Below are 14,197 nucleotides of genomic sequence, written 5' to 3'. Positions count from 1 at the left end.
TCTGGTAACTTAAGTGAAATAAGCAAGATGCAGAACAGGCTATACAGAAAATGGTCATCTGTGATTTCACAAAGAGAGACATATATATGAGCACAGAAATCCTGGAGGGATACTGCCAAGATGGTTAAGACTATCTGCTGGGGTGGGGAACAGGAGGTGCGCAGAGGCTTAATTTTCATTGGCTTAGGACTGCTACATTTTAAACTACGTATAAATGAGTTAAAATGAATAAATAAAAACACATGGAAAGATTATGCAGTTAAGAAAAGGAAGTCATCTGCTAAAATTTCAGGAAAAACACACTCACAGAGTAACAGACACCAGGACAGCCGAGCCTACCGAGTTTGTAGCTCCAGGGACCTCTTCTTCCCAGTTATGAGGAATGTGTGCGCTGCATTTGGCTTGACGGTGTCCTGCACCTAAAGGCACATGATCAAGGACAAAACAAAAACAGTGGATCACTTTGCAGGCCCTGAACTGTGGAGTCACGTTCTCAGGCTTGGAAGTCTTTGCCTGAGAAGGGAACAGAGGTGACTGAGTGGGTCAGCAGGGAAGGTGCTCATCTTAAGGTCAAGGTTGCTGTGGGCAACTGTGTGAGTCAGTCCACTGGGAAGGAGGGACCACCGATCTGCCCAGGCAGGGCCAGGACCACTCATCCACTTTTCTTGGAACTGTGCAGCCAAATCTGCCTGGAGGTCAGCCGCTAATGCCTTTCCCCACAAATGTACCCACAGGCGCTCAAGACTCCTGACAGAGGGATGGGGACCTTTGGAGAAGAGCCAGGGGGATCTCCACCACTCTGCAGGGGTTTCTGAGGCCCCAGGGCAGGTACCTTGGATCTGCAGGCCTCAGCAACAGGGAGCCATTCCTCATTCTCTCGACACCCTACTCCCACAGCCCTTGGCTGGATGTGGCTCACAGGCTGACCAGTGTCAGAAGGGATTTCTTTTTTTTTTTTTTTTTTTGGTTATCACTAATGCAAATCTTCACTTTTTAGAATGATTAAATACTTTATTTAGCCAGAATTTTTGGAGCGCCATTAATTCAAATCCCTCCCCCACGGGAAAGAGGGATTGATACTGGCTCCAGCAGCCCCACAGCATGAGACACTGATGGGCTCAGAGAACAGAGACAGCGAGGACAGCGGGTTGTCTGGACTTTGCACATAGGTGCCTGCGGAGCCTCATCTGGGCTCTAAATGGGTGCAGGAGAGGAGAGAGCATGGGACCGAGGACCAGGGCTCCAGCAGGAGGGGCACCCTGCCTGCATTTCCCCCAAGCTTCCCTGAGGGTCTATAAGTGGGGCCCTGAGTACTGACTTCACAGGGGACAGGAGTTGGCCCAGGTCCTGGCACTGTCCTTTGCCCTGCGAACATGAGGCCAGCAGTGCCCTGGTGGGTAGGCCAAGCAGAGGGACAGGGGATCCTGTCCACTCAGCCCAGGATGCAAGGCCCTAAGAGATGTCCCGCCAACACCTGGGTCACAGACAGAACCAAGGCTTAGAGAAGGCCAGGTGACCAGGTGCACAGCAGTGAGCGCTTTGCCACCTGCTCTGTGCTCCCCCAGGGCAGCAGATTGGGTGGGAAGGGCTCACCCACCTGGAGGCCGGAAATGTCCATCTTCTCCCGGACACTGAACTTCTGGCCCATGAGCCGCAGTTTGGGCACACAGTAAAGGATCATGCTGTTGAACTGAGATAGGGACGGTCAGGCACGGGGTGAGGGGTAGTTGACGCCACAGAGGAGCATCCCAGGGAGGACATAAGGCGTGGCTCTGGCTGGAGTGGACAGAGCTGGGTGGGGCTGGGCTGAGTGTGGGAGGGACTAGGGTTGGACTAGGGGCGTGGCTTAGCAGCTGGGCACGGCTCTGCAGCCGGTTGGGCTGTGGCTGGGTGAGGGTGGGGCTCTGTGGCTGGGCGGGGCCAGACTCTGCACCTGGGCGGGGCGGGGCGAGGCAGGAGTGGGCGGCTGGGCGTGGCGAGGCAGGGGTGGGCAGGGCTGGGTGTGGGAGGATGGGCGCTCACCAGGAAGAGGTGACGGTCCTGGGCTGTGCCATTCTTGGCCGACAGCTTCAGGATCTGGCCCTCCTTGATCAGCTCGTTGGCAGGGTTGACGATGTCCTCCTCCCCACCCAGTCTCTCGTACACCTCCAAGAGCTTGTGCATTTTCTCCTGCGAGACACATGGGGCTCGGGCAGCTGCACACCCACAGGGACTGGAGACCTGCTGGGGATGCTGGGGACCCAGAGATGAAGACCCTGACCCATAGGTGTGGTCCAGAACCAAGATGAGACCACGAGCCTGCTAACAATGAAGTGGCAGGGAAAACACGGGGTGACACCCAAGTTGGGCATTGAATAACAGAGGTTCACTTGCAGATAGAAATAAATAATAACCACAGCTAACACCATGGCTAAGTACATGGCCCTGTTGTGCACACGAGTGTTAACTCCTTTAATTCTAGCACCGATCCTGTAATGCCGGTGCCGCTTTTATCCTCAATTTACAGACAAAGAAACTGAGGCACAGAGAAATCAAATGAGTTGCTGGAGATGTTCCCTCCAGAGAACTGGGACTGGCCCTCTCAGCCTCCACCCTGTACGCCAGCTCCTTCCATGGGAGGCAGTAAGGGGCATCGGGTCAGAGGAAACACGCTGGGCGGCTATAACTTTTGCCCTGGACATTCCTCCCCTTTGTGGCAGCTGGCTTCCTGCTCTACCCTCGGATGGTCCAGGGCCATCATGAGATCAGACCTCTCCTAGCCTCAGGTCACCCTCTCTGCCTCGAAACTGGTTGGATGGTGAACCAGCACCCCTAGGGGGTGAGGGGAGAGGGTAGGCAGCTCATGGCTCTAGCTCTGAGCCAAGAGGCCACTGGCCCTGACCTGTCACTGCCATGACCAGGGGCCTGAGACAAGAGCAAAGAGTGAATGTAGCTGAAGGTAGAGCTGAGCCTGCAGGAACCTCAACCCGGCAACAGGCAGCCAGGATCCACCATGCCAAAGCAGCCACTGCCCTTAGACCTGGCCAATCTTAGCCTGCACACCCAGAAGCAAGCTAATTTGGCCCTTCTGCCTCTGGTATGCACACAAGTGGCAGATGTGGGCATGGGAGCCCGTGTGGAGAGTGAGGAGGCGCGGGGAAGGCAGAGCCGAAGGGCCTTGCGTGTCCTGGGGGGGCTGGGCGTGCACCTGGTGTGTACTTGGGGGCTGGGTGTGCAGCTGGTATGACGAAGAGCTTGTGTGTACCTGGGAGGCAGTGGCGGGCCAGGAGCGTTGTGAACAGAGACTGACAAAATAAGAGACCTTATTACATATATACATTATATATTATATATATAAATAAGAGTGCTAAATGACTTACCAGCAATCAGTCACCAAGCCAGTAAGGAGCAGGCCTGCCTAGCTCTCAGGGGATCCTCTGTCCTCCCTGGGGGTCAGGTGGGTGAGTGTGCAGGCCGACGGTGCCTGGACCACCCTGTGCTCTCCCTGCCCCAAACTGCTGGTCCTTCAGGTGGCTTCCAGGAGCCCCACACTCACCATTTTCCGAATGGCAGCGTTGGAGTGGTTGGCAGCTGTGGAGATGAGCTCCAAGGACCCTGCAAGAGGAAGACAGGGTCAAGCCGCAGGGCGCCTGGTGGCTCTGCACAGGTCCTGGCCCCACGAGGCTGAGTGCCAGGCTCTGCCCTGCTCCTGCTGCTTCCCACGGGTGTGCTGGGCTGTTCACGAGGTCTGGCCTGGGACGTGGGGTGGCAGTGCCACCCTGCAGACACATCCGATTTGCTGGGAGTCTGCCAGGCTGGCATTCCACTCCTCTGCACAGACCCTGCCCCATGCTGCCGGCCAGCTGCTGCCCACAAACCAGGAGCAGCTGTGCCAGCCCCATGAGGTCCTTCCCGAGGCCTAAGCTCTGCCAACACATAGCAGCCCCCTCCACAGCACCCCCACCCACCCATCACCACCTCAGTGGGGACAGGGGTGGTTTCCCCTGACACTCAGAGTCAGTCACTTCCTGTGCCTTGTTTTAGGGGGCACTTGGAAGTCTCTCCCTCTCTGTCTCCCCATCTCTGTCTCTCTTTTTCTGTCTGCCTGTCTCTCTCTCTCTGAATGAGGGTTTTCAGCAAGGGCCCCAGCCCCCACTGCCCAGGAGCCCCTCAGCCTGTGGCCGGCCCCGCTCACTCTCTGCATCCTTCCAGTCTGGGGCGTCCTCCGGGAGCCTCTTCAGGTAGTCCTTGAGCAGCAGCTCGTAGCGGGGCACCCTCTGCACGGGCTCCAGCATGTGGTGCTGCAGAGTCAGGTTTCCGCACATCTCCTGCTTCTGCGGGGGAGACAGGTGGCGTAGGGCACCCATGGACACCCGCTTGGATCCCAGACCCACCTCTGCTTCCAGCCTCTGCAGCCCCCAGGAGGCTGCCTGGAGTATTGCACCTGGCTGACCAGACTGCATCTCAACGGCAGAGGAAACTGAGGCTTGGAGAGGTGGAACGATTGGAGCTGGCCCCCAGGAAGGCTGGCTCTAGATCCAGTGCTGGCCCTTTTATACACATCCTCATTGGAGATTGTTCTGTGGTGACAGCTGGGGGGACCCAGACATAAATGAAGGTGTGAGGGTGCAGGGGCTCAGGCAAAAGGGGAGAAGGAAACATTCAGCCTTAGAGCTATACTCTCTGGGGAGGGACAGGGATGCTGAGAGATGCAGGGGGTTGATCTAGGATTTACAGGAATAAATCATGGGTGACCTGATTATAGCAGGATCTGGGGAAACACGGAAAGTTATCAAAGAGCTACCCCAAATCTGGCCCTGGCCTCCGAACCCTCAGCACAGAGGGGCTCAGTGCCCATTAACCCTCCAGGGTCAGTGAGGAATACATGTGCACGATGCATGTGTGCATTGTGAACACACGTGTATGTATTACATGCGTGCATGGCGTGCATGTGGCACACGAGTGCCTATGCACATGTGTGTGCATGTGTATGCACTGCGTAAGTGTGTGTGTTTAGCAATCGGGGTCACTTGTCCCAACACCCTATTGGATTTGTACGTTACCCACAATCCGTCTAGAAGCTATTCTGAGATAGCGTTTTTAATTTTTAAAATGAAGCCATACATCAGAAGAAAACCTCATTGATATAACTGTAGAGTGGGAAATGCATTTTTTTAATTATTTTTTTAACAGAGGTACTGGGGACTGAACCCCGGACCTCATGCACGCTAAGCACTCCCTCTACCCCCTGGGAAATGCATTTATAAGCATTACTTAAAAGATTTTTTTTAAAGAATTACTTTATTTAAAAATTGGTGAATGTGGGGTGGGAAGGGACAGACTGGGATTTCAAAATGTAGAATAGATAAACAAGATTATACTGTGTAGCACAGAGAAATATATACAAGATCTTGTGGTAGCTCACAGCGAAAAAAAAGTGACAATGAATATACGTATGTTCATGTATAACTGAAACATTGTGCTCTACACTGGAATTTGACCCAACACTGTAAAATGACTATTACTCAACAAAAAAATGTAAAAAAAAAAATTGGTGAATGTGGCTAATTAAAAACCAAAAATTTTGCATGGGAAACAACATCATAGATAAAGTTAAAAAATAAAACATCAGTGGGGAAAAATAATTTGCAATACAGATGACGGTTAACAGCTGACGTTCCTAACATATAAAAACCTCATGAATCAATGAGAAAAGATCAACGCGCAGCAGACAACAACAGGCAGAGATGTGAACAGGCTGCAGAAAAAGAGAAAGAAAAGACTGGTGCAACAGCCACTGGGGACCCTGTGGAGGGGGACCAGCACTTGGACCCAGATTCCATCAGATAATAGCTGGTGACGACACAAATCGCACAGTCTCCTGGAGCCGTGATTTCCTCATCCATGAAATGAGAATGACGATTTGTCTCTGGGAGTTATTTTAAGGATCAAAGCATCAGTAGAGCATCTGGATGCATCCCACAATTTCTCCATGTTGAAACACAAGCCCAGCCCTGTGCCCGCAAAGCCGAGGTGGGGCCGCCCTACCTGGATGCCTTGGACAATGTCTTTAAACAGCGGTGAGCGCTGGGTCCAGGTGCTCACCAGCTCCATGGCCCGGTCGAAGTTCTTCACGTACTCGCCATACATCTTGAGGAATGGGGCCAACTTCTGCAGAATGTCTCCAAGGCGGGGGTTCGTGTCCCTTCATGGGGGAGTGAGGTCATCAGACAAACAACTCCAGTGAAGGGCCTGGGTGGGACGGGACTTCACCAGAGGGCCACGGGGCAATGGCCTGACTCCCGGCTCTGTGATGGTGGGCAAACCGGTCCCCCTCTCTGAGCCTTACTTTCCTCCCCTGTTTCACGGGGGATGGAAAATAGTGTGTTACCTAGACGTAAATGAGAGGCTCGTGTAAAGCATTTCAACAGTGCAGTCACAGGACCATTGCTGAAAACCAGGAGATGTTAGCAGCAATGGAACCACTCTAATGATGGGCCACTGTTGTCAAAGAGAATGGAGAAAACCGCATTATGCTCCTTTTATGTGAGCAAAGATTAGGAACAATGGGACGATCCAACATTGGCAACGTTATGAGGAAGCAGTACTGGGTAATAATGGATAGTTTGGATATAAATTGGGATTTGGAAATAAGTCCCAAGAAGCATAAAATATATTGCCGATCTTTGACCTTAGAACTGTGAGGGATTTATCCTAAAGAAAAAAAGCACGTGCACAAAGTCATCTTCTGCAGCATCACTAGGAACATGCACTTGGGGATTTAGCTCACAGGCCCCCTAGCAGGCCACGCACTGTCAGTCTCTCCAGGGCCTTGAGGAGAAAGCCCATTTCTAGCAGGTGTGGACTGCGTGGGTCCGAAGGCCAGTCCAGGCCTGACTTTAACCCAGCGGCCTTGGGGACACAGTGTAACCTGCCCTGCAAGGAGGAGCGTGTCCTTCTAAAGATTTGCAAATGGACCTGGACTCTGGCTGAGCCTTGCAGGTGCAGGGACGCCCCGCAGTCAAGCCCCTGGCCTCTGTGCTCTCCCTGGCCTGGCTGCAGCTTGGCGAACGGGCTCTTGGGGACATCACAGGAGAACCGCACACCGGCTCAGTGCAGGCCAGCGAAGAGAGGAGTCACCAGAGACCACAAAGCAAAGCTGCAGCAGCGCCCAGAATGGAGGGGGAAGCACATAATGTGGACAATGGCAAGTTGGGAGCCGAGCCTGTGATGGTTAATTATCACGACTCGCAGCTGAGCTGTCCCTCTGCTACGAGTGACAGAAATGGCAGAGGGACAGAGGGATAGCCCCATGGGAACACTGTTGAGAGGGAAAGAAATCTCATTTTTCTAAAGCAAAGGTGCAATATATCCTAGGAGGGCAAATAAACCGACAGGCACTGTCTATCTACTGTTTGGTGTTTGCAGATGTCAAACCTCATTTAAATCCCACAAAGCCCCGAGAAGGTATTAAAGTCCCTTTAATTTGCTGATGAAGAAGCTAAGGCTTGGGGACTCTGAGAGGCCATGGGGTCAGGGTTGGCCCAGGACCCTGCAGAAAGAGAGTCCAGGGCCCTATGAGACAGGACTCCCCTCCAGGTGTCTCTTGGCTTTGGGGCATGCAAACCCCAGATTTAGAGGCTGCTTGGCAGGGAGAAATCAACAAACCTGCTGCAACAGGATCACCATGACTTTCAACCGCCAAGGGCATTAGAGCCAACCCCCCACCCCCGCCCCCAACCACCACCACTTCCCGGCACCATGAGCTGCACTTGCCACTCGTTTGTGATCCGTGTCTGCAGCTCAGGCAGGAGGAACTGTCCGTGGAAGCGATAGATGGAGGAGATGTTAGAGAAGATGCCCGTGATGACTTCCGAAGGGATCCCTGCTTCCGTCAGCTGGGTGCAGAAAACCTGGGCACAGAGAAGCCCACGCGGTGGTCACTGAGTGTGGGTCACTGCATATGGTTGGGACGGTGCTTCCGCTGCAGGTATGCGAGCTCAGCAGAAGCTGCCACTGCCTTACGTTTTCTTAGTTTTTTTAATTAAAAAAATCCTTTGTATTGACGTATCGTCAGTTTACGATGCTGTGTCAATTTCTGGTGCACAGCACAATTCTTCCGTCATACACGAACGTACATATATTCCTTTTCATATTCTTTTTTACCGTAAGCTACTACAAGATATTGAATATAGTTCCCTGTGCTATACAGTATAAGCTTGTTTATCTATTTTATATATACCAGTCAGTATCTGCAAATCTCGAACTCCCAGTTTATCCCATCCCACCCACCTCCCCTGCCTTGTGTTTTCTTAATGAGCTTTCCAGTTCATCAAGAGAACTTTAATAGTCTTAAAGCAAGTTTACTTAGGGCTAAGAATTTGGGGTGTGGCAGGGACAGTCCCCTCTAGACAGGGACAGGACATCTTTCATCCATTTCTCATAAGAAATGATTGGTACTGATTTCCTTTCTCTGCTTTGTAAGCTACAGACAGAAGCAGGACCTGTCAAAATCCAGTTTTCTACTGGAGTTTTACTTCCTGTGCTCATAAACCCCATGTTGTCACCTGGACAGGGAGAGTGCCACCCACTATCTTAACTATTTATGCAAAAGGATGTCCAAAGGTCATTTATATGCTCAGATATTTTAACTACCAGGAAGAAAAAACCCCAAAATGACTGGGTAAGAGCTTTGCCTGAGAGCCACAAGCTGTGAAGGTAAAAACTAAGAATTTCTGCAGAAGACTTAAATTTGCCCGAGTTTTAGTATTCATGTCAGTTGGACTCCAACTGCAAAGCCTAGCCAATGCTAGGATAGAAAGTTTGTCTCCCAAACTCGCCATTGAAACTCTGGAAGTAGACAAAGGCAAGCCCCTAGCCAGGAGGGCTACCTGGTCCAGCAGGTGCAGTCGCTTCACGTAGGTCTCCTCGGTGTGCAGGAGCTCCTGGGCAATGTGGAGCAGCTTCTGCGGCTCAGAGCGCTGCAAAGAGAAGAGCTCACCTGGGGAAGATGATCTTTGGGGAGGCAGCATCTGATGAGGGCTACCTGCTGCACACCGGGGATGACCAGGGGCCCCGAAAAGCCAGAGGAGGCTGCTGGGACTGGGATGTAAGGCTCAGTTCTCACAGATGGAATTTCCAGGGAGGTTTCTGGGAAAGGTGTAACAGTTTCTGCCAATCCCCACAAAGCTTCTGAAGCCCAGAGAAAAGTCTATCTTCTTGGGGCTTTGACTACAGAGCAGCCGCAGTAGCCACGTTAAAATGTATTGTAATGTCAACAAGAAGACAGATCAAAAATCTAAAGGCCCTCTTCCCCCCATGAAGACATGGAGTTAACACAATATACAAACCAGAATAGCTTTGTGAAAAGTCCGGAGACCAGCTGAGAAGCTACAGCTTCCAAGCCATTGTAAAACTACAAAGAGAGGCTAGCAAATGGAGAAGAAAAACTGGCAGTGTTTGGCACACCCCTTTGTGTTCCTCCCTCATGCAGCATTGTGCAGCACAATTGGGAGGAGCCTCCCCTTCTGGGGCTCCTCCCTCAGGATGGAAATAGAGGAGTGAACAGTGCACACAATGCTCTGGCTTATCTGGAAGCTGCCTGAGGGACTAGTTTCTGGTTTCTGTCTTGCCTGACTTGGAGTGCTGTCATGACCAGTGCCAAAGTTTGAAAGCTGCTGGAAATAGAGAGAAGCAGGATGTTACAGCTGATGCTCTGCAGGCAGATGCGAGGGGAGCAAGAGATCAGACAAAGTTTAACAGGTCTTTGAACATCCGGCCTGACTAGCAAAGGCTTTCCCTGCACAAAGCAAGCATACTAAGACTGAGAGGTGGTTGTTTTTCAGATGCCCAAATTCCAGCAAAAAATTACCCCAAAAAATGGGGTGGGGCATGACTCGATTAAAGAAACAAAATAAAATCCCAGAAACCAACCCTAAAGAAACACAGATCTATGAGCTGCCTACAAAAAAATTTAAATACCGGTCATACAGATGCTCAATGAGCTAAAAATGAACGCAGACAGCTAAATGAAATCAAGACAATTATGATGAACTAAATGAGAATATCAATAGAGAAATAGAAATGATAAAAGAAGAGCCAAGCAGAAATTCTAGAGCTGAAACATACAATAACTAGACTGAAAAACTCATTTGCAATTATCGAGTCAGAGGAGCAAAAAGAAAAAACAATGAAGAAAAGCAAAGAGAGCCTAAAGAATTCATGGGACACTGTCAGATAGACCGATAAAAGCATTACAGGAGTCCCAGAAGAAGAGGATGAGAGCGAAAGAAGCAGAGAGCTTACTCAAAGAATTGGTATCTGGAAAAAAAAAAAAGAAAGAAAGAAAGAAGCTGGGTAGGCTCCCATGAAGCCTAACCATAAGGCAAGGGCAAAAGGAGTAACACATGGAGCACCTGCTGGGCGCCAGGCAATCTTATCACCATCACCATACGTTTAAAGAGATCTTATTTGCCAAGCACTGACTTTGAAGTAAGGACTTTCGCATCACACGGCATGGGTTTGAATCCCAGATTACTAACTATGTAACTTCGGAAATGTTACTTATCCTCTTTGTGCTTCAGTTTTGCCATTTGTAAAATAGAGATTGTAGAACAAGGTTATTCTTAGAGTTAAATAAAATTAAAATATTCACAGGTTAAAAAAAATAATTAACAGCTGAAAACTTCCCAAATATGGTGAAAGAACTGGACATACAAGTTCAAGAAGCTCGCGGAACTCCAACTAGGATAAATCCAAAGAACAACACTGGGGCTCATTAGAATAATAAAAAAAGGAAGTGGGATGATGTATTTAATGTGCTAAAAGAACAAAACTGTCAACAAGAATACTGTATCCAGCAAAGCCAGCCTTCAAAAATGAAGAGGAAATGAAGACTTTGCCAAGTAAATAAAAGATGAAGAGTTCATTACCACTAGACCTGTTCTACCAGAAATGCGACTGGAAGTCTTTCAAGTTGTGAAAAGATGGTAGACAGCAACGTGAACCTGTATAAAAATATAAAGTCCTTCAGTAAAGGTAAATGCACAAACAAATATAGTAACCTGTACTATTGTAATTTTGGCACAAAATAACACAAAAAGGACAAAAACATTTGAAAACTAGAAATCTATGTTAAAGAGCATACTGTATATAAAATACAATATTGGTGGTATCAACAACATCGAGTGTGGGGGAGGGGAGCTGTAAAGGAGTAGTTTTGGTGTATCATTGAAGCTAAGTTGTTATCAGCTTAAAGTAAAATACTATAACTTTAAGTTGTTTTATATAATTGCAATAGAAAATATATTTTGAATATATACAAAAGGAAATGAGAAGGGAGTCAAAGCATATTATTGCAAAAAAGTCAATTAAACAGAAGGAAAGCAGTAAAAGATGGACAAAAAAAGCCAAAAGACATACAGAAAGCAATGAACAAGGCAATAATAAGTCCTTCCCTATCAGTAATTACTTTCAATGTAAATGTATTAAACCCTCAATCAAAAGACATGGATTGACTGAGTAGATTTAAAAAATGTAAGGATATACACAGGCTGAAAGTGAAAGATGGAAAAAGATGTTTCTTGCAAATGGTAAACAAAAGAGATCAGGAGTGGCCATATTTACATCAGGCAAATTAGACTTTAAATCTTTTTTTCAAGTTACACAATAAAAAGAAGGACGTTATATAATGGTAAAAGGACCGATTCACTAAAAAGATATAACAATTATAAATATTTATGCACCAAACCTCAGAGCTCCCAAGCATATGAAGCAAACTTTGACAAAATTAAAGAAACAGATAGCAATAAGGTCATAGGAGACTTCAATACTCCACGTTCAATATTGAAAAGGACATGCAAAATATCAATAAGGAAACAGGGGTTTGAATTACACCAGAGACCAAATGAACCTAACAGACAAATGCATCACTCTCCATCCATCAACAGCAGAATATACGTTCTTCTCAAGAGCACGTGGAACATTCTCCAGGACAGACTACATGTTAGGCCGCAAAACAAGTATTACCAAATCCCAAAAGATTGAAATTGTAAAAGTATCTTTTCCAATCAAAACAGAGTGAAACTAGAAACCAGCAGCACAGGGAAAACTGGAAAATCCACAGATGTGTGGAAATTAGACAATACACTCTTAAACAAGAGTCAAAGAGGTCACAAAAGAAATTAGAAAGTAGCTCAAAACAAATGAAAATGAAAACAACACATCAGCCTTCTGGAATGCAGCCAAAGTGGTGCTCAGAGAGCTGTTTATAGCTGCAAATGCCTACGTGAAAAAGGAAGAAACAGCTCAGATCAACAACCCAACTTTACAGCTCAAGATGAGAAAAAGAACACATTAGATCCAAAGCAGTCAGGAGGAAGGAAGTAACAGAGATTATAACGAAGATAAAAGAAACAGACAGAAGAAAAACAATGGAAAAAATCTGACAAAACTAAGAGTTGATTTTTGAAAAGATAAACAAAATTGACAAATCTTCAGCTAGATTTACCAAAAAAAAAAGAGAGAGAGAGAGAGAGCGAGAGAGAGGACTCAAATAAATAAAATGGTACATGAAAGAAGAGACACTACAACTGATACTATAGAAACGAGAGATCCTAAGAGATGGCTCTGAACAATCATGTGCCAACAATCAGATAACCTGGAAGAAATGGACAAATTCCAAGAAACACACAGCCGACCAAGACTGAATCATGGAGAAATGGAAAATCTGCACAAACCAATAACAAGGAGGGAAGTTGAATAAGCAATTAAAAACTTCCCAACAACGAAAACCTCAGGACCAGGTGGCTACACTGGACAGCGAATACCATTTACTCTCAAATTTTTCCAAAAAACTAAAGGCTAAGGGACACTTCCTAATTCATTCTATGAGGCCAGCATTATCCTGCTACTAAAACTCTGGGCCTTGTTTATCCTGGAGGGGCTGTCCCTCCCAGGGTTCGCTGGTTCCTACAAGTATAAAGGACTCACCTGCAAGAATGTCTTTCACACGCAAACCAGCCCATCCAGAGCCCATAACGCAACCACCTCCTTTATATTTGCTGTTCCCCTACTTTCCTGCCCTAATCACACAGGGCCGGATGCCAGATATCCAGGGACAGCCCCTGTGCCCAAAACCCACTAAAATTATTCAAACTGGCCAGTCCTAAACCTGCATATTCTATCTCGCCCATCCCTCTCCTTCGAAACCACAATAAAGACTCTCGCTACATCTGTAACTTACATAATATTGTACCTCAACTATACTTCAATAAAAAAAAAAAATCATTAAATGATTTTTAAAAAAAGAGTCTTGCTCACAGTTTCCACTCCTTCTGCCTCCCACCCACCCTGGTGCTTCCCCTCCTGACCCTCCGTGGTGTGGGGTTGCCCCTCCTCTTGGGAACTGTGAGTAATAAACTGACTTTCAGTGGCAGTCATCTCCTGATCTGTTGGCTTCGCCATTCCTGAACAATAATAAAACCTGGATTAAAACACGGCCCCAGCCCACCCCCTGAGAACTTGGCTGACAGCAGTGCAGGCCAGTGGCAGCCCTCTGCCCACCAAGTCTATCTCTTGACGCAGCCACGTTAGTCGATACCACCTCCTCCAGGGAGCCAGCAGGTCTGACCCCGTCACTTGCAGCTTATCCACACCGATCTCCCCCAGCACAGGCGGTCTCTAAGCCAGGGGCTGTCAGCTTTACTTCCATGCCCACATGAGTCACAGTGTAGAGCCCAGAGCCCAAGATGCAAAGGGGCGCAGACGAACTTTCTCTCAAGGCCGACCCACAACACGTGGGCACACCTGCACCCGGAGCCATCTGCTTAAAGCTCAGGGCTCCACTCAGATGCCTGGGCTTCCTTCCTGCCTCTGTCACACCTCGTGAGCAACCCTGGGTTTCCCCATTCATAAAACAGCGTGACACTCATGCTGTCTTCCTCAAGGGGGTTCTGCAAGGCGGGCCCCAAGCACTGGCGGAGAGTGCTGGTGGCCACACTGTTTCCACTAAGACCAACCGGCACAGCCACCCTGGGGTGGCGTCCCTGCGCCGCTGTGTGGCCATGGAACTGAGGCTTGGGGATGAAATCACTGCCTGCGTGGTCCTTTCCCAGGGCCTGCCCACCAACCCATCACAGGGGCCTCTCTGAGTGTGGTGTCTGAATGTGCACCCCGCCGCTGGCACCAGGCCTGGGTGGTGCCACTGTAAACCTCATGT

The 14,197-nt window shown here is 48.7% G+C and overlaps 1 protein-coding gene across 4 annotated transcripts in view; it reads right to left on the bottom strand.

The window, feature by feature from the left end:
• FGD3 (FYVE, RhoGEF and PH domain containing 3) overlaps window positions 1-14,197 on the bottom strand; it is a 56,825-nt gene that overhangs the window by 15,820 nt on the left and 26,808 nt on the right. For all 4 annotated transcript variants that reach the window (XM_074362997.1, XM_074362998.1, XM_074362996.1 and 1 more), the window contains 8 exons: window positions 8,871-8,960; window positions 7,756-7,892; window positions 6,028-6,184; window positions 4,175-4,313; window positions 3,536-3,594; window positions 2,023-2,169; window positions 1,598-1,690; window positions 340-419 (listed from right to left, as the gene is read on the bottom strand). In XM_074362997.1, the coding sequence (XP_074219098.1) occupies window positions 340-419; window positions 1,598-1,690; window positions 2,023-2,169; window positions 3,536-3,594; window positions 4,175-4,313; window positions 6,028-6,184; window positions 7,756-7,892; window positions 8,871-8,960 (902 nt within the window). The remainder of the gene's footprint in view (window positions 1-339; window positions 420-1,597; window positions 1,691-2,022; window positions 2,170-3,535; window positions 3,595-4,174; window positions 4,314-6,027; window positions 6,185-7,755; window positions 7,893-8,870; window positions 8,961-14,197) is intronic.

This window comes from Camelus bactrianus, chromosome 4 (genome assembly GCF_048773025.1).
Source record: "Camelus bactrianus isolate YW-2024 breed Bactrian camel chromosome 4, ASM4877302v1, whole genome shotgun sequence".
NCBI classification, from domain to species: domain Eukaryota; kingdom Metazoa; phylum Chordata; class Mammalia; order Artiodactyla; family Camelidae; genus Camelus; species Camelus bactrianus.
The sequence above is the reverse complement of the archived record's forward strand: the minus strand, read 5'-3'. Positions and strand labels throughout refer to the sequence as shown.